This window comes from Lepidochelys olivacea (genome assembly GCF_965140295.1).
Source record: "Lepidochelys olivacea isolate rLepOli2 genome assembly, chromosome: 2".
NCBI lineage: Eukaryota > Metazoa > Chordata > Testudines > Cheloniidae > Lepidochelys > Lepidochelys olivacea.
The window spans coordinates 225,696,961-225,715,813 of NC_140412.1; the positions used below are offsets into that span (position 1 = coordinate 225,696,961).

Below are 18,853 nucleotides of genomic sequence, written 5' to 3' on the forward strand. Positions count from 1 at the left end.
GGGCGGGGGAAGCTTGCCTGCCCTGCAAGGAAAGAGCAGTGGGCAGGGGGCGGAAAAGAGCAGGCCGGGCCAGGCAGGATTTTTAGTGGCACAGTGCTGTCTGCCCGGACCCAGGCAGACAGCAGAGTGCCATTAAAAATTGGCTCGCGTGCCGTCTTTGCAGGCGTGCCATAGGTTGCCGACCCCTGGGTTACATCATTTCTTTGTAAAATACTTGATTTAAAAAAAAAAAGTGATGAGTAAAAAAACGTTCATATAATTTGATGATTTTTTCATATTCTGATGTTAATAAAATATAAAGCTTTGCACGCATTAGATTTTTGAAAACACTAATGTTTACATACGGTATTCAGTACAACATGGTAAACTCTATAGAAAAGGAGGATACAGATCATGGGATACCTGAAATCTTCAGGGGATTCACTGACATCCTGAAGTCCATTCTGTAAATGAGCAATCTCTGTAGTGTATCTCTCTTCAGTTTCTTTCAACTGCTGCTGGAAATAGGATCGGAGATGCTCAATTTCTTGAGCATGTTGTCCTTCAAGTTGTGTTTTAAGGTTCTCCATCTCCTCCCAATGAGATGCTCTAACCATAAGATCTATAAATGGGTAATTTGAAGGGAGAAAATCAGTTAATTATGTTAATACACATAAAAAGTCTATTTGAAATAGTAAAATGGTGACTAGCAATAACATCAAAGATCTCATAAAATGTTAATGAAGGTAATTATTTTTATTGTGATAGCAGAGCAATCCTATTTTCTATAAACAACAACAATCTTACAAAACAACACAAGAACTCTCTCTCTCTTAGAGGTAATATTAATAATCCCTTTAATTGCTGAAAACAAAAAAAATATTACTGAACAGTTCTAGAGCAGATCAGCTGAATTTCTAAACAACATTCCAGAGATTTATAAGAACAAAAAGCACATAAATCAGATGACAGAATCCTCAGTACTTATGGTGTTTAACCTTGTCTTATCCACAGGAAACAAATTTTGATTTAAAGCGGTTTGTTCATCTTTATGGCTATAGACATTACAAATAATTGCATATGTATCTCTTTACCAATAAGGTCCTGAGAAGGGGTCTGAAAGTCTTCTATTTTCATTTGTAAACGGTTGCTTTCCTCTTCTTTTCGATGCTCCAGTTCAACATATGATGTCTGCTGCTCTTCAACCTAGGAAAAGTACAGTAAAAACAAATGACAATTTAAATAATATTTAAATCAAGAATAGAAACTGTAACTGTCCTGAAAGCATAACACAAGTGCTAATACTTTACTTGCACCTAATCTACCATATATATAAAATACATACACATAACCACATATGCATATTTTGCAACCTCTTTCTAAACGTAACCACTGAATATATCACATTTAACCTTTTAATATAAAGCAATGCAGGATACATTGTCTGTACTATTATCAAATTTTCTACTGATGGCACATCAGTAAGAAAAATGACCATTTCATCAAAATCATCTTATATTTGTATGAAAGAATACTGTGCTATTTACCCAAAGACGGTCTTAAGATCTACGGTATCGAGCATATCAAGATATGGAGGGCAGGAACACTGCAAAGACGATCCATTTGGTCTTATGGTAATAGGTGGAGTATTGCTGGTTACATATGTATTCAAACCATCTTGTTAACAGATCCACCAAGTGGAATTCATAGAGACTTTTATAAATGCTGCACGTCTCTCCCTCCTGCTTTTCAATAAAAGCTAAGTCATGCATGTAAAAAAAGCTTAGAATGAACTCAATGAGAATTTTTACTCTATATTGAAAGCTCATGTTCTGTTTACCTATAAAATATTAGCATATATAAGGTGCAGGTAACAGGAATCCAAGTTAGCTTAAGGAAGAAGAAATACTTTACTACTGGTCAGATTACCCACAGACTATTCTTTTTATACTTATTTTTAAAAATATAGGACCTCTCTGAGATTATTTGAAGTTTTTCTCAGAATTTAAAAATCTTTATTTAAGACTACTGAATTTGTTCATAGGTAACAGTGTAGGAAACTTATTTTCAAAACATTTCAATTTTTTTCCATTTCTTTTTAGATTTAGCTAGTTAATCTTATTTCATAATACGTTTTCCAGCCTGTGTTCTAAACAGATCAGGCCAATGCACAGCCAACATGCTGTATGCAGTCTTTGGGCACTTCCCTGTTTTAGATGAATATGTATATTTTCCACTGAATAGGGAGTCAAAGTTATACATATAAGAAAGAAAAAACAGGATATTTGATGGGTCATTCTTTAAATAAGATTATCTGTGTAATTTTACATTATGTAATTGCTCAATTTTATACATCTACCTGTGCCTATGACCAAAATTGTAAAAAGCAAACAGCAGCAACACCCATAAAAAGTGACAACCTTCAAAATATAGTAGATTCCGCTTAATAGCAACCCTATTAATAAAAACTTTCTGTCCATGGGAACATGGAACCAATACCATGCAATGACTATAATGTTAATTGGCCTGGACATTAGCAACAGGCATGCCGGCTAGTGACAATTTTTTTGTGGAAAGCCTTGGCTGCAGGCAGGTTTGTGGGGCGGCAGCAAGGGACAGAAGCAATTGGACATGCAGAACCCAGGCTCCAGGGTAGGCTGCTAGCAGGGCAGCAGCAGGGAATGGGGCTGTTAGTGGTGCGAGGGCTACAAAGTATTTGTTCTCCCCTGTGCTCTCCAGGTTGCGTCCTGCCTTGAGGACTGGGTTCAACATATTCCAGAGCCCCTGCCTCTTGTGGAAAGCCCTGGCCACAGGCAGGTTTGCAGGGCTGTAACCAGTGAAGGTAGCACTGGGATGTGTTGAACCTGGGGCCTTGGTGCCAGGGGAGGATGCAGCCTGGAAAACACAAGGAGAGGTACCTCGAGCCTCTGAGCTTCCTTCTCTGGCTGCAGCCTTGCAGAACTGCCTCTCTCTTATTGGCAATTGCAGGTTAATGGCCAATTTTGGCCATCTGCTGAGGGGTTGTTAGTAAGCGGAATCTATTGTATATACTAAAAATGGCTGAGCTATAAATCATAACTGAACTATATTTATTTTCCTCAAATTTCTCAGGACCAGACTTGGCTAAGTACTTGTTTTAGGAACCATATGAACCATATTTCAAGAAATGGCAGTATATGGCTGATGATTATGGGGGCAGCAAAAGCTTTGATGGTCAGATTAAATTGCTAGTGATGGACATAAACTGAACATTCAGCCAGGCCACCTTAAGGACCAAGCCAGAGAATAATTCAGATTTGCACTCGATCTGCAAGGAGGCCATGTCCCATTGGGATATGCCATGATGATGATAAAAATATCTTGTAAAATCACCTTGAAACATTATAAGAATGTTAGTGTTAACTTTTTTCACCAAGAATACCAACTGAGTATTACATGACATAAAACATCACATTTAAGAGGGTTTTCCATTTAATTTTGAAAAGTTCATTTCCCCTTCTTAGATCCAGGTACATTACACAGTCATTAAATGGTCTTTATATATAAGGCCTCAATTCTGCAAAAACTTGCACATGTGCTTCATTTTATGCATGAAATAAATGGGCCAAGTGAAGTTTACATGCACAAATTTAAATATGGACGTGTTTGCAGGATTGGGACTTAATAAACAAGGAATAGATGGAATCCACAACCAGCATCTGGTTTGCATACCCACTTTATAATCATATGGAATTGTAAATAGTTTACCTTTTTACAGTCCCTCATAAACTGTGTATGAAGTGCCATCAGCCTGTTGTATTCTTCCATTATCTTGCTCAGAAGAATTTGCATACTTTCTTGCAAGGCTAAATTACAAAGAGAGCTGGTGACATTTTCATTAAATTCACAGTTACTGCATCATTACATATTGTATTTTTAATTTATCAACTTGCTCACAAATTCTTAACTGAAGAGGATTATTACCATTACCGTTATACTACTCCATTATTGTAAGTGGGAGAGGGGCTGTACAAATGTTTATGCATTAGTATTCATTTGTTTGTTTATAATTTATGGTAGAACTGCTTAGCTTCTCCTGTTGTATGAGCAGAAAAATCAATCTCCTCACATTATCTATCTGAAACTTCCACTACAATAAGCACTGCACAGGATGGCACGCAAAAAATAAGAGGGATTCAGAATATTGAGGCATCTTGAATGCTGATTAATTGGTGATGTAAATAAGCAATGGAATCATATGCAGAAATAAAAGGGGTATATAAAAATGGTTGAGCTGACATATTAATACTGAGTTCAGATAAGTGATCTCCAAACTGTGGCGCACGCCCCCTAGGGGGGCATGGAGGAACGTCTGGGGGGGCGCAGTGGGGCTTGGGCCAGCCCCCACAGTGGGGTGGGGAGGGAGCGCCACCCTGACCCTCTCTGGTCCTATCTCCGGCCACAGTTGCGGCCCCGGCTCTGCTTCCGGCTTAGCCACTGGCCCCTGCCCCCCGCTCTCAGCCACATCTCTGCCCCGGCCACGCTGCGACTCCACTTCCGGCCCAGAGGGGCATTGAAATATTCTATTACTGGTAAGGGGGGTGTGAGAGGAAAAGTTTGGGCACCACTGCCTTAGATTATTAATTATAAATACCAGTATATTAATATAGCGTTGTCAGCAATATCTAAAAGTTACTACATGTGTTACCTTGAGCTTGAATTCTGTGCGTTGGTAATTCTATGTCAGGTTCTTTTCTCTCAACAGTAGGAACATGGAAAATGTCTTGTTCTCCAGGACTAACTTTGATAGGAGTTGAGTGTTGTTCACTCTGAACACTGCAGAGAAGCTATATGACAAACAAATAAAAATATCAAAAAGAAATAAAGATAGTTCAGGCTACAGCAGATTATTTATGACTATATTAAAGACAACAGGCAGAGGAAACAAAATAGAAAAATAGCATCCATAAAGCAGTATCTTTGGGGTAGTAACTTCCGTGGAAATAGCTGTACATGTCTGTTTGCAAAGTTTTCAGATGATAAACGACACTTAATATTTTGCATTTATAAAAAACAGTGGGAAGTGGGGAGGGGGTGGTTCACAAAAAAATATCGCCTTAGCACTGAAACTGACACTGTCAAGTCTTTTAGGTCTTGTAAAATTAGCCCTACCCTGTAGTGGCTCACAGGTCAATGCATATTGCACCATACCTTCACTTTGATTTCCTGCTCCTTTGTTGGTGAGAACTATCCTGTATTGTAGAATACAATCTACGAGAATCCTATAAAAGTGTTTCTAAGATTTTTGAAGAAGTCATTATCCAATCTATACTCAAGAATACATCAGACTGGCAAAAACAAAGGGGATGACGTGAAATGCATGTAAACACAAATGAAAAGAATCCTTCAAATTTATTGGTGCTAGATTGTCCAGGATGTATGGCATTTTAACAATGAGATGGCTGAAGGAAAAAAAAGATTTATCCATATAGCATCTGAAAGCAAGGCTATATTCTGAAAAAAATGACTACAGAAATACAAGTTCAGGGTTCAGCCATTCAAACTCAACCTGGAAACTTAATGTAAAGCTGTGTTCTTTTTGGATTAACACCACTAATACTAAAGCATCTGTAGTTGGAATTTAGTTAACAGTTCCCTTGATGGTGTGTGTAAGTCATAATGAAATCCAGTTCAATCTCTCCCTATATTTGCTCTCTAGTACTACTGTAGCATGAATACAATTCAACAAAAACTTGTTTTAGTCAGGGAAGTAACTCTGCCTAACTTCATACGAGGAGGAGTTTTTTGTACTAAGAAGTGTCATTATCTCTTATTTTGACCATAAATCACTTGAATGTCCTGTACAGAATCATTTAAAATGTATAACAGTGCCCACAATTTGAATAAGTACTCCCAAAAGAGAAAGAAGACATGTTCTCAGTTCAGAGGAGATAAACTAGATTAGACATTATGTAAAGAGGTGGTCACAGGACAGAAAGCAGGAGTAAGGAGAGGGGAATACAAGGGTAATATCTATACAATTATGTGATTACTCTGCTAGATCTAGCATATGGACTCAAAGTAAAGAAGGCAGGGCTTGTTTTTTTTTTCCTTATATTCAAAGTATCTATCTAACTTGGCCAGTTTCATGTAAATTGGCCAGTTTTGGATGGCAAAAGATAACGTACGTACATCTTTGAATTTTTTTAATATCACAAGTTTGGTAATAAAGGTAACTATATTGACATAATAGACTTCTGAAAAGCATTTGACATAGGCTGCATGACATTATGATAAAAAATTAGCACTGACAAAAATCAATGCAGCCTATATTAAACAGATTAAAAACTTCTCAACTGAGAAACAACAGAAAAGTAACTGTAAATGGGGAAATCATGATTTTGGGTGTGTCTATAGTGGGTCTTGCAGAAATCTGTTCTCAGCCCAATGCTATTCAACATCTTTAGATATGATTTGAAAGGAAATACATATCAGTCCTGGTAAAATTTGCAGATGACATAAAAATTGGTGAAATGGTAAATAATGCTGGGAATAGGTCAGTCACAGAGGTTGACCTGCATTTCTTGGTCAGGTGGGCTCATTTCAGCAACATGTATTTTAACATTACCAACTGTAAGGTCATACATTTAGGAACAAAAAATGTAGGTTACATTTATAAGATGGGGGACTATATCCTGGAAAACAGTAACTCTGTAAAGGAGATGGGAGTCATGGTTTATAATCCTCTGAACAGGGATTCCCAGTGCGATGCTCTAACTACTAGGCCTACAGTTTTTGGACGTATAAGCAGTGGACTACCAAGAAAGAGAAGGAAGGTGGTATTACTTTCACATATAGCATTAGTAAGACCATTTCTGGAATACTGTGTCCAGTTCTTGTGTCCACACTCCAAAAAGAATGTTGAAAAATTGGAAAGATTTCAGAAAAGAACTACAAGAATGACCTGAATTATGGAAAAGATGCCTCATAGTGAAAGACTAAAAAATCTCATGTATTTAGGTTATGTAAAAGAATGCTAAGAGGTGACTTAGCACCTATATAGGGAAGATATTCCTGATAATAGAAGACTCTTTAATCTAGCAGAAAAAAGCAAAACAGTTAGCCATTGGAACAATTTATCAAGGGAAAATGTGGATGCTCCATCACTTGAAGTCTAAAATCAAGACTAAAAGATATGCTATAACTCAAACAGAAGTTATGGTCTTGATGCAGAAATTACTGGGTAAAGTACTTTAGTCTGACTTCCTGCAAAACACAGGCCAATCAATCATAGTGGTCCCTTCTGGCATTAAAATCTACGAATCTCTGATCTTTGGCGATTTACAATAGTTTACAGAAAGGCAGCAAGATTTCAGAAGCACTATATACAGAACATTGTGGGGAAAAATACAGGAGCTGAGGAAATACATGAAGGAAGGAAAAATGTTCTGGTTTCTCAGTCTCAAACTAAAGGATTACTGGGAGAGGAAAATGCTGTGATGAAAATTTGTTAGGGGTGGTGAGAAGAACTAAGAAGAAATAATTCTATCAATATATAAACAGTTCTTGATTTTCAAAATTCCTATGTAAAAAAGTGTTTCTTTGACAAAGTCTTACCTGTGTGAGCCTTAAGCATTCCTCAGACACCGCCCTGCTTAGCTTTTCTATAAGCACCACTGTAGATTTGCCTTCATTGTCTATTAATACAGATTATTAATATTATTAACTTATTTATTGTAGCATGCACTAGATGTCACACACTTTTCAAATAGACAAGAAGGCACAGCCCTAACGAGTTCACAATGTGGACGGACAGAGACAAATAAACTGAAATTGAGGGAATAGGAAAGAAGATGTTGCTTACCTTGTAGAATAACTGCAGTTCTTCTAGATATTTGACCCTAGGTGGTCCACTTCAGGTGTGCATGTGCCCCATGAGCTCATGATGGAAGATGTTTGGTAGCAGTACCTGTCTGGTTACACATGCGCCCTAGCTACCCTCATGCCCCTTACTAAGGGCAGTGTCAGATGAACTACCCTCAGTTCCTTCTGTATCACAAAGTCCAATGGAAACAAGACTCCGAGAAAGAAGGGAAGGGGGGCAAGTAGCGTAGCACCCCCTGGACAAAAATCTTGAAGGACCCCAATTACTGTACAAGTATCCTCTCCTTCTTTGAGTAATGTCCCTATGGGTGCACCACTTCAAGTGACTCCTGAACTGCATTCCTTAAAGGAGATGGGTACTGAGGAACCCAGTCTGAGGCTTTTGTAGAATTGCAGTACCAAAGGCAGTCTCTGTCCTAGAGGTATGTATTAGGGCATAGTTTAGAAAAAGTGAGAGCCAAAGACCATGTGGCAGTTCTGCAGATTTCTGCAATGCGTGCAGTTAGGAGCAAGGCAATGGAAGTCTATTGCAATTTGGTGGAATGGGCATAGGAGGGAGCTGAACCTTAGCAGCCTTTTAATAGGTGTCCTGCTGGAAACCCACTTGAATAGTCTCTGGGTTGAAACGGGAGCCCCTTTAATTCTGTCCATAAGAGACAAATAGTCTTCGGGAGACTCTCAAATAGTGGTTTTCAAACTATGGGGTGTTCGTTTTGTTTTTGTTTTTTTTAAAAAAGAAAGGAATTTTGGCTGTCAGCCCCAGGTGGCCAGGGCTTGTGAAGGAGGAGGAACAAGACTTCTTGCCCCTGCAGATGTTCGTGAGATGTCTCTGAAAAAGGACAGGGAAGAAGCAGATGCACAGACATGAGCCTAATGTTATTACCACCAAAACCATCTGTCACAAGTAATCTGCTCCAATTAGGTACAAAAATAGGAGTGATCATCTCCAAAAGGAGGGGGATGGGCGGGTCGGAGGCAGGATGATCCAGCTGTAAATCCAGATAATGGGATTGTTCATGGCCCTCGATGAAGGTACAGTATCAGAATGAATCCTTGGATGATGAAGATGACTATGCTGCAACAGTCATGATGACTGATCTTTTTCCCTTCTGGAACCTAAGTTTTTCCTGGAAGGTTCTGAAGGTCTATGGTAAGCTGGAAAGTAAGATCTTTGATCTGTCTGTGACCTGCTGAATCTCCTTTTATTTGCAAGTGTATAAATCCTTAGTGCATGGAGAGTAGCTCTTAAATCCTTTAGGGAATGCAAGGACTCATCCATGGATTCACTGGATAGCCTAGGAGGTTCCTGATGATTATAGCCAGGATGCATGTCAAATGACAACTGCTGTAGAGATGGAGTGGGCTGCTGTTATCAGCCACATCAAGAGAAGCCTGAAAAGAAGTTCTTGCCAGGAGTTGACCTTCAGCGATGGTGGCCTGAATTACTCTTAGTGTTCCAAAGGCAAATATTCAATAAAGTAATCAAACTTTGAATAATTTATGTGGTTGTATTTTGCAACAAGCAACTGGTAGTTGGCAATCCTGAATTGCTCCGGGTAGATGAGTAACTCTTACAACCCAAGAGGTCCAACAATTTTTGTTCCTTGTCATGCGGGATGGTTTTGCCATGGTGTGGCCTATTATGCTTGTTCACTGCATCCACCACAAAGGAGGAGGGTACCATGTGTGTGGACAAACATTCTGAGCCTCTAGCAGGGACATAATTCTTTTTATCTGCCCTCTTACAAGTTGGAGGTATTGTGGCCAGCCTTTGCCAAATCATCTTGGCCAGTTGAAGTGAAGTCTTATTTATGGGCACAGCTACCTGGATGGAGGAAGCAGTGTGTAGGATGTCCAAGAGCCTATGCTGGATCTCCTGTATCCCTTCTGAGGGGATTTGAAGAGTGTCAGCATGAGGTCTTGAAACTGATTAAAGTCATTCACATGTGATCAGAGGCAGTGGGACATGACTGCTTCATCAGGAGAGGAGGAAGAGATATTTGACCATCAGCTATTTTCTCATGCTCCTCAAAGGATTCCTCCTGCAGTAGAGAATGAGGTAAAGGAATGGGAGGAACAGGAAATGGTTACTTTTGAGGTTCAGCATGGGGGTAGCTGGATGCTCTGGGAAAACTGCTGTTGAAAAGCAGCCCATGGATTCCAGTATGGTCACTGAGGGGGGCAAGAAGGAAAGGCAACAGATACCCAAGATAGGTCATACCAAGAAATATGTGAGATACTTGAGCCTGTTTGCATCTTGGGGTCTCCTCCGAATAGACTTCATGGGAGATTGGTTTAGGTTGGTAGTCAAATAAGCCTTGGACAGAGAGATGAGGTCAAAGCTGCTTTCATTCCCATAATGAATGGGGAATGCAGACAATAGTGCAGCTGCAGGTTGTCCATCCATTTCAGTGGGTACCAGGGAACCAATCGGTACTGGAGAGGAATGAAATACTGATGGTAGGTGAGACTGTGGTACGCAGAGTCTTCTCGGGTCCGTAAGCAAGGGGGATTCAGGTTAATGGGATACAAACAGGTCCCTAGAAAAGCTGCAGTACCAGGTGAATCTGTGTGGAAACCTGGCAGGGCTTGACAGTAGAATATAGTAGTACTGAGGATGATGCAGGGTGCAAGAATAACAGTCGACCAGATTATACTGTCGATTTGGGTACGATACACAGTGAGGAAGAAGTGGAGGCCATAGACATTACTGTCTTCCTAGCTGTATAATCTTTAGAGTTCCTAGCATCTTGACTGTGCTTGGATGGTACTAGGCAGGCTTTAGCAGTGATCAATGGGTACTGTGGGGCTTAGAAATACCCAAAGCCTTCAGTATGGATGGACTTTTGGTACCAGAACACAAGGTCTCTGACACGACAGGGCTCTTAGCACCAACTTATTTTTGAGATTTGGAGCTCCTCTTGCTAGATGACTTGGTGCTTTCTCCTGCCAGTCTCTCCTGTGAAGGTCTTATGGGTCATCAAGCTGCAGAGGTCAACTATGGTCACTGGCAGACTGGTGTACCAGGGAGTAGAGGGCAGGTGGTATCCAGCCCTGGGTCTGATGCAGGTCAGAGGAAGTGCTCCATCATGAGGAGCCTCAGCTTTATTTCCCTGTTCTCTCTATATTTACTTTTGAGCCCTGAGTATTTAGAAGGAATGTGAGTGTCCCTTACACAGTGGCTAGAGCAAGGGTGACCATCACTAACTGGGAAAAGTCCCAACAAGTGACACAATGTTTAAATCCAAGGGAACCAGGCATAGCCTGAGGATTTAAGATTCCCTCAAAGGAGAACCTTTGAGGAGAGGAAACCCTTGAGGATTGGTAAGTGAAAGGTCCCTAAAATAAAACACCGAACTTAACTAGTGAAACTAAACACTATGTTAAAACTAAACTAAACTATTCCAAAGGGTAAGTTAGATAGAAGCAGCTTCACTAGACACTTTGTCTCAGGCCAACGTGGTTGGGAAGGAACTGAGGGCAGTGCATCAACAATGTACTATAGATCCTTGGTACGGGGCATGAGGATAGCAAGTGTGCATGTGTGGACCAAACAGGCACTGCTACCAAAAGTCTCCAAAGGTGCATGGAGCACATGCTCACCTGAAGAGGATCACCCATAGGGACATTACTCAAAGAAGAACATATAGATTTTTCTTAATATACATGTCAATTAGATTTAGTCAGCATGACAGAAATGGGTCCTTAAGAGGGACTTAAATATGGCGTGGTATGGCAATAAGTTCAGGAAGTTCAAACCATATACGGGGAAGCATGTTAGAAAGCACAGAAGTGATTGACAAATGAGCAGTCAATGGAGGAGCCATGGGGGAATAGCAACATGAAGTGAGACACACTCAGATAAGAAGGGAGGGCAGAGTTATACATAGCTTTGAAGGTGGTGATAAACAAGCTTGAATAGTGTGTAAGGAGCCAGTGGAGAGATTCAAGGAGGGGAATGATATAATCAAGACAACGGACAAACAAGGTATTGTGTTACTACATTTAACTAGTATGATTTCAATACGGAATACACACCTAAACATTTTTTTAATGTAACCCTCTAAAATGACTGCTCTAAGACAAATAGCAAAAAATAAATTTGAATACAACCATCTATTAATAAATATAATCATAATAAAAGTGATAACTTACATAAGATTTTTCAAAATTATGTTGAATAATACACAGTGTGTACTACATAATGGGCTTCTTGTAACTTTACAATAATTTGAGTTAAAACATTTAAATATAAAAAAGGAAATATTGGATAGAAGAACCTATTTTGTTAGGCAACTGAAGAAAAAATTCTCTCAAACTTTTCTTGTCACATGCTCTCTTTTAAAGAAATATTTTTACACAGAGAACTTCTCTCCTATCATTTTCAACAATATACCTGCTTGTTGACCTTTCACGGTCTGGAGCTCTAGTTGATACATTTTCTTAAGCTCATTCATCTCTTGTGTATGACTGCAGATGAGCTCCTCTTTAAGGCTGCAGAGTGCATTCTCTTTTTCAGCTTTCAAGTACTCACGGACCTGGTCCACATGAGCTGAATAAACCAGAGAGAGACAAATGCGCTGGGCCTCCATCTGTAGCCGTAAATCAGTCTTTGAATGGAAATACACATATTACAAAGAGTTAAAAATAAGGAAGCAAGAAAGTCCAAATTTTCTGTATTTTATTACAGCTGCTAATTTCAGACAATAATAATTTTAAACATGTGCACCTGACACGTAAACTTAATATTAACACTTAAATATTTGTTAACTATTATCTAGTTTTTATTTGCAGTCAGAAACCAAATCTGTACAATAATTAAGAGATTTCCTAAGTTCAAAATATATCTGCACATTCTTGCTCTAGTGATTCAGTAATGTAAAGCATACTTACAAACCATATTTTCCTTTGAAAATCATTATTAACTAGTGAACTGATATGAAGTTCAATGGGCATGTGCCGAGACAACGATGGCTGCATGACAGTTTTAAAGAAAATTTTCAGGGGAACGACAATTCAGCTAAGGTAGTCTGGAGAGAAGTTTGACTTGGAGTAGAAGCACAGTCCCAAATTTATTCAGTGAGTGGATTAAAGGACTGAGTTCTTAGCCCTGGTCTACACTAGGACTTTAGGTCGAATTTAGCAGCATTAAATCGATGTAAACCTGCACCAGTCCACACGATGAAGCCCTTTATTTCGAGTTGAAGGGCTCTTAAAATCGATTTCCTTACTCCACCCCTGACAAGTGGATTAGCGCTTAAATCGGCCTTGCTGGCTCGAATTTGGGGTACTGTGGACATAATTCGACAGTATTGGCCTCCGGGAGCTATCCCAGAATGCTCCATTGTGACCGCTCTGGACAGCGCTCTCAACTCAGATGCAAGATTGTTTGCCGTTGCTCTGATGCAGGGAGGGGCGACTGAGGACACGGCTTACAGGGCTGGCTTCAGGGAGCTAAAATCAACAAAGGGGGTGCCTTTACATCAAGGAGTATTTCAGGCAGGACTTCACGGAGGGTTCCAATAAGAAATGGTGCACCTAAGTTATTGTTCTTATTGGAACAAGGAGGTTAGCCTGGCCTCTGATTGATACATGGCTAGATTTACCTCGCTGCACCTTCTCTGTGAGTGACTGCAGTGTGACCTAGAGGAATGAGTCCCCTAGACAGGGGAGGGGGGGAAGCAAATGAGTACAAAACAAGTCTGGTCTATTTCTTGTTTTGATCCACTCCATCTATCTTTTACATCTTTGGCTGGCAGCAGACGGTGCAGAAGGACTGCATGCCATCCACATCTCATGGCTGCTCGGCAGAAGATGGTACAGTACGACTGCTAGCCATCCTTATCTCTTGCCTGCCCGGCAGAAGATGGTACAGTACGACTGCTAGCAATCCGTATCGCCTGCCTGCTCACCATAAGACGGTTCAATAGGACTGACTGCAGGACTAAAGAGAATGACCTGGTCAAGTCACTCCAAATTTAGTCCCTGCGCCCATGTCTACCCAGGCGCTCCCAGCCGACGTGGCCAGGAGCACCTCGGACACGACGAGGACGGCTACCAGTCGTATTGCACCGTCTGCTGCCAGAAGGCAATGGGTTGCTGCTACTGTGTAGCAATGCCGTACTGCGTCTGCCAGCACCCAGGAGACATACGGTGACGATTACTTGAGCAGGCTCCATGCTTGCCGTGGTATGGCGTCTGCACAGGTAATTCAGAAAAAAAGGCGCAAAACGATTGTCTGCCCTTCCTTTCACGGAGGAAGGGAGGGAGGGAGGGAGGGAAGGGGGGCCTGACGATATGTACCCAGAACCACCCGTGACAATGTTTTAGCCCCATCAGGCACTGGGATCTCAACCCAGAATTCCAATGGGCAGCGGAGACTGCGGGAACTGTGGGATAGCTACCCACAGTGCAACGCTCTGGAAGTCGACTCTAGCCTCAGTACTGTGGAAGCACTCCGCCGAGTTAATGCACTTAGAGCATTTTCTGTGGGGACACACACACTCGAATATATAAAACCGATTTCTAAAAAAACGACTTCTATAAATTCGACCTTATTCTGTAGTGTAGACATACCCTTAGTTTAAACGCACAGCAGTCCCTTCACAAAGGAAGTGAATATCAAATCATGCTGTGTGCTTGACTGGAAAGGCAAGAAATAGCATCAATTCTCAAACCAGTGAGATAGTCAGGGACCTGTTTATGATTTACATATCAAATTATATTTTGTAAATTTTGATACTTAGGTAATTTCTCTTGTTATTTCAAGCCTCTTTTTATTTTTCTTCTCTATTTTTCTACATTAGCACACAGTGCACTGAAATTAACATTGGATTCTATGGCCCAGGTCTTTGGCTAAGGCTAAGAAGCATACATCACAACTGAGGAAGGGCAAGTTAAAATTTAGCCTGATATCCACTTTGGTAATAAATGCCATGTGGACTATTAATAGTAGACTGTTTTAAAACTGTCAAGAAATACATATGATAACCTAAAACAACCTGGTAGAGGAAAAAGTCTAAGGTATTGGTGCCTATGAAAAACCTAACTTTTGCTACAATATTTATTGAATCATTGCATATAGATTTAAGGCCAGATTTTTGGTGCCAGTCTCTGTTTAAATATTAGTAAAATATCTAAACTGTTTGCACCCACAAGCAAGTAGAGATAATACTATTTGTATTTGTATCTGCAATTCAGCACGGATACAAAAATGCAGGCCTAACTGCACCTCCAAAAACTGAGGTTAGGTGGAGGCCCAACTGGCTTTTAATATCTTCTGACAGTTTATTCACCTTCCATTTCTCCACTTCTCATCCAGAAAAATTAAATTTAGAGAACATTAATATAGTGGCAGTGGGCTGTTAAAGATTCTACTTTTTGTTTTGCAAGTTTAATCGAACATAATTAGTGAGAAAATATAGTGAATTGTTTGCATTCCTTCCAATTTTTTGTTTGAGTGGTTATACTGTAGAGCTGGAGAACAAATCATAAACAAGGTAGAAGTGTCTTGGAAAAAATAACCAACTCTTTCCTGACCTCTCCAACAAAAATCTAGAGTCATTAAAACTTTTACTTTCTTTGAGTAAGATAGGATGTTACAATTGTATTGAAGACAAAATGCAATAATTAGGTTTTGCTTCATAATATTTTAACTGATGGCAAAGAATTTACCAAAACAAAGTTTAATTTTAGTTAAAATATTAAATTTAGTGAAAGCAAAAAACATTCATTTCTTTTGATCTATTCATACATCCATTAAAAAGGAACCCCTTCACACACTCCTTGAGAATTCTTAAACGTACAGCTATGAAACAGATCACTCCTATGACTGCCCACCCTTAACCACTAATCAACATATCCACAACAAACAAGCCCAGAAGCAAAAGGCATATTTAAGATAAACATTAAAACTTTCATTATTTTAAACAGATGTACTCCTAGTAACGTTCTTTACCATACAGGTTTCTATAAACATACCTGTTCAGATTTTAATATATCCAGCTGCTGCTGAAGCTGATCATTTTCATGCTGTGTAATGGCCAGTAGTGACGTTTCTCCTGCTAGTCGGTCAGTCAGCTGGTGCACATGATCCAACAGTGATTGCTGCTCGGGATTCAACTTTTGCTGAATTTTCTTCTCTGTTACATGATGATGATCTGAATCTTTACACAAACTCAGATCATCTTCTCTTACTTTTATTTCCTCACCAAGTTCATTGCTGGGATCAATTATTAGATTTCTAGTTTCAGACACTGGGATAGCATCTGCTTGAGCTTTCTCTTCAGAGTATTTTGTCTTCTGTTCAAAAATCTTAACATTTTCTGCCTGATTGTGGCTAATTATGATTTCTTGTTCTTTAAATCTTGCTAAAACTTGTTCTTTCTCCTGTTTTAAAGATTTGACTTCTTCACTTAATTGACAAATTTCACTATGTTTTAATTTTAATTGTTCAGAAAGATCTGAAAGTCTCAAGGACAATTCCATTTTCTCACGCTGGGCTACCTCAAGCTTTTCCATAAGTTCTGTACTATCTTTCTCAACAACTTCTCCAACTTCAAAAGTTTCTGCTCTGCATATTTTGTCTTCTTTAGAGCCTTCAAAGACTGAACTTTTAGTTTTCAATACAACCAGTTCATAGCTTTGTAAATGTTGAAGCTCTTCAGTCAGAGCCTTAAGCTTGGTTTTATATTCAGCTTCCTCTTTGTTTTTGCTCTCTTCTAAATCAGCTTTTATCTTTAGAAGACAAGCATATTCTTCCTGCAGCTCTTGATAACTAGCTTCAAAATTTTTCTCAGCAAATGAAAAAGTATTCTTTTGCCTCTCAATTTCTGCTCTGAGTTCAATGTCTTGTTTTATAAACTGCTCATTTTCAGCCATTAGCTTTTCTATTCTTTTTTGCATGTCAAGGTCTTCTGACTTAGAATAAACATTGTCTGTGAAAATCAACTTTTCTTCTGAACTAACCAAACTATGCTTTAATTTCTCCTCTAAAGCTCTATTTTCATCTTTAAGAAGATTATTTTGTGTCTCAAGCTCTTTACATTTTTCTTGAAGGCTAACTTCTTTCTCTTTCATTTGTTTCTCCAAGAATTCAGTTTTAAGTTGCAACTCTTGAACTTCTTGTTCAAGTATACCCTCTTCTTTTTCTTCTTGCCAAAGAACATCAATCTCCTTTTGGAGTTCCTGTATTTGAAGTGTCATTTCTTCCGATTTAGAATTTACAACAGACTGCTGCAAATCTTTCAGCTTTGAAATCTCCAACAACAGCTGACTTTGCTTTGTTATTAAGTTGTCCTTTTCAAATTGCATGGCTTCTATCTTTTGACTCATTTCATTTTGTACTCCTTCTAATTGCTGTTTATAGTGTGTGGCCAAGTTATCTTTAAGAATTTCAATGTTTATTCTGTGCTCTTGTTGTAAGTCTTCTCTAAGGTTGGATAGTTCTTCTTCATGACTAAACAGAAGCTGTGTCCTCAGTTTCTCTAATTCAGCTTCTTGAGATTCAGCCATTCTGTCCAAAACTTCATCCTTCTCTCTTTCTAGCATTTCAAGTTTTATTTTATAATTTGTGACTTCTGCCTCATGTTTTAATTCTAACTCTTTCCTTAGCTCAGATGCAGAAGCAAGCTGAGCTTTCAGCTCTTCAATCATAACCTGGTATTTATCTGCTTCATTTAATCTGCATTCTTTGTCCATTATGGTCTGCTTGGCTCTCTGAATCTGCTCTCTTGCAAAGGTCAATTCTTGAAAAAGACCTTTAATTTGTGTTTGTTGAAGAGACTTCTCTGCTGAAATGTCTTCCAGTTGTTTTGACAAATCTTGCTTTATTTTTTCCTTCTCATAATTAGCATCTTGCAATTTCTTATTCAATTCATTAATTGCAATATTCATTAAATGTACTTGATCTTCACTAATATTATCACTTGAACATGGATTTAAAGTTTTCTCCAGCTCAATTTTTTGTTGGGCAAGAAGTTCTTCAATTTCTAATGCATGTTGCTTAATTAACTCTTGCTTCATTTGTACAATCTGCTGCCCATACATCTCATCTAATTCTGCCTGAAGTTGTGCCAGTCTCCTTTGTGTTTCTAATTCCATTCTTTGAACAATGTCAGTTTCAAATTGGCTGTCTTTATGGCATCGCTTCTGTAATTCTTCCACAGTACCCATTAACTGTTTTATTTCATCAGAACATTGTCTTTCTTTTTGTTTGCAGTTAGCCAGTTGCAGTCTCACATTATTTGCCTCTTGATTCTTTTGTACAATCTGTTCTTTTAATTCCTCCAGTGATTTATTGGCATCGGATAATTTTTCCTTCACCTGAAATGCATTTTTTTCTTCTTCTATTATTTTTGCTTTCAGCTCTCCAATTAGTACTTCTTTTTCTTGTAGTTTTTTATTAGAATCTTCTCTTTCATTTTTGTGTTTCTCCTTTAAAAAGCAAAAACATGCCATATTTTAACTTTTGGCATCTCAATATTTAAATGTTTTTAAACTTTGAATATTATACTTAAAAATTCTTCTTAAAAACATCATGTTACTCTGTAACCATTTCTAAAATTAGATCTAAACCATTTGCTACTCAATTTCAATAATTTTCTCTGCATTGGGAATAAATTATGGTTCAAGATCACTTTATTTTTTCCAGTGCTGCACTTGCATTTCAAAAATGTTTGGCTTAGTTGAAAAGCAATTCTTACAGAATTAGTTTCCTACACAAACTACTTTTCTTCAGAAATTAGAAGTTCTAAAGGGAAATATACACAAGAATAACATTTAAAATGTGAGGGAAGGTTTGACAGCAACTCTTTGAGCACCACCATTAGGGGCTGATTCACCACCCACTGAAGTCAATGGGAGTTTTTTTCATTGATTTTAATGGGCATTGTATCAATATGCACCAAGGGTCCATTAATTTTCATATTGTATACATTATGCCATTTGAAAATGCCACTGAATACAAGTAGATATATCAATAGGCCCAAATATGCACTCTTTTAGTGGATGT

At 38.8% G+C, this 18,853-nt stretch overlaps 1 protein-coding gene across 3 annotated transcripts in view; it reads right to left on the minus strand.

The window, feature by feature from the left end:
* Positions 1 to 18,853, minus strand: part of AKAP9 (A-kinase anchoring protein 9) — a 202,090-nt gene that overhangs the window by 97,153 nt on the left and 86,084 nt on the right. For all 3 annotated transcript variants that reach the window (XM_084619886.1, XM_084619885.1, XM_084619884.1), the window contains exons 8-14: positions 15,823 to 18,276; positions 12,239 to 12,452; positions 7,576 to 7,655; positions 4,667 to 4,805; positions 3,727 to 3,824; positions 1,074 to 1,185; positions 403 to 601 (exon numbers count right to left, since the gene is read on the minus strand). In XM_084619886.1, coding sequence (XP_084476012.1) covers positions 403 to 601; positions 1,074 to 1,185; positions 3,727 to 3,824; positions 4,667 to 4,805; positions 7,576 to 7,655; positions 12,239 to 12,452; positions 15,823 to 18,276 — 3,296 coding nt within the window. The remainder of the gene's footprint in view (positions 1 to 402; positions 602 to 1,073; positions 1,186 to 3,726; positions 3,825 to 4,666; positions 4,806 to 7,575; positions 7,656 to 12,238; positions 12,453 to 15,822; positions 18,277 to 18,853) is intronic.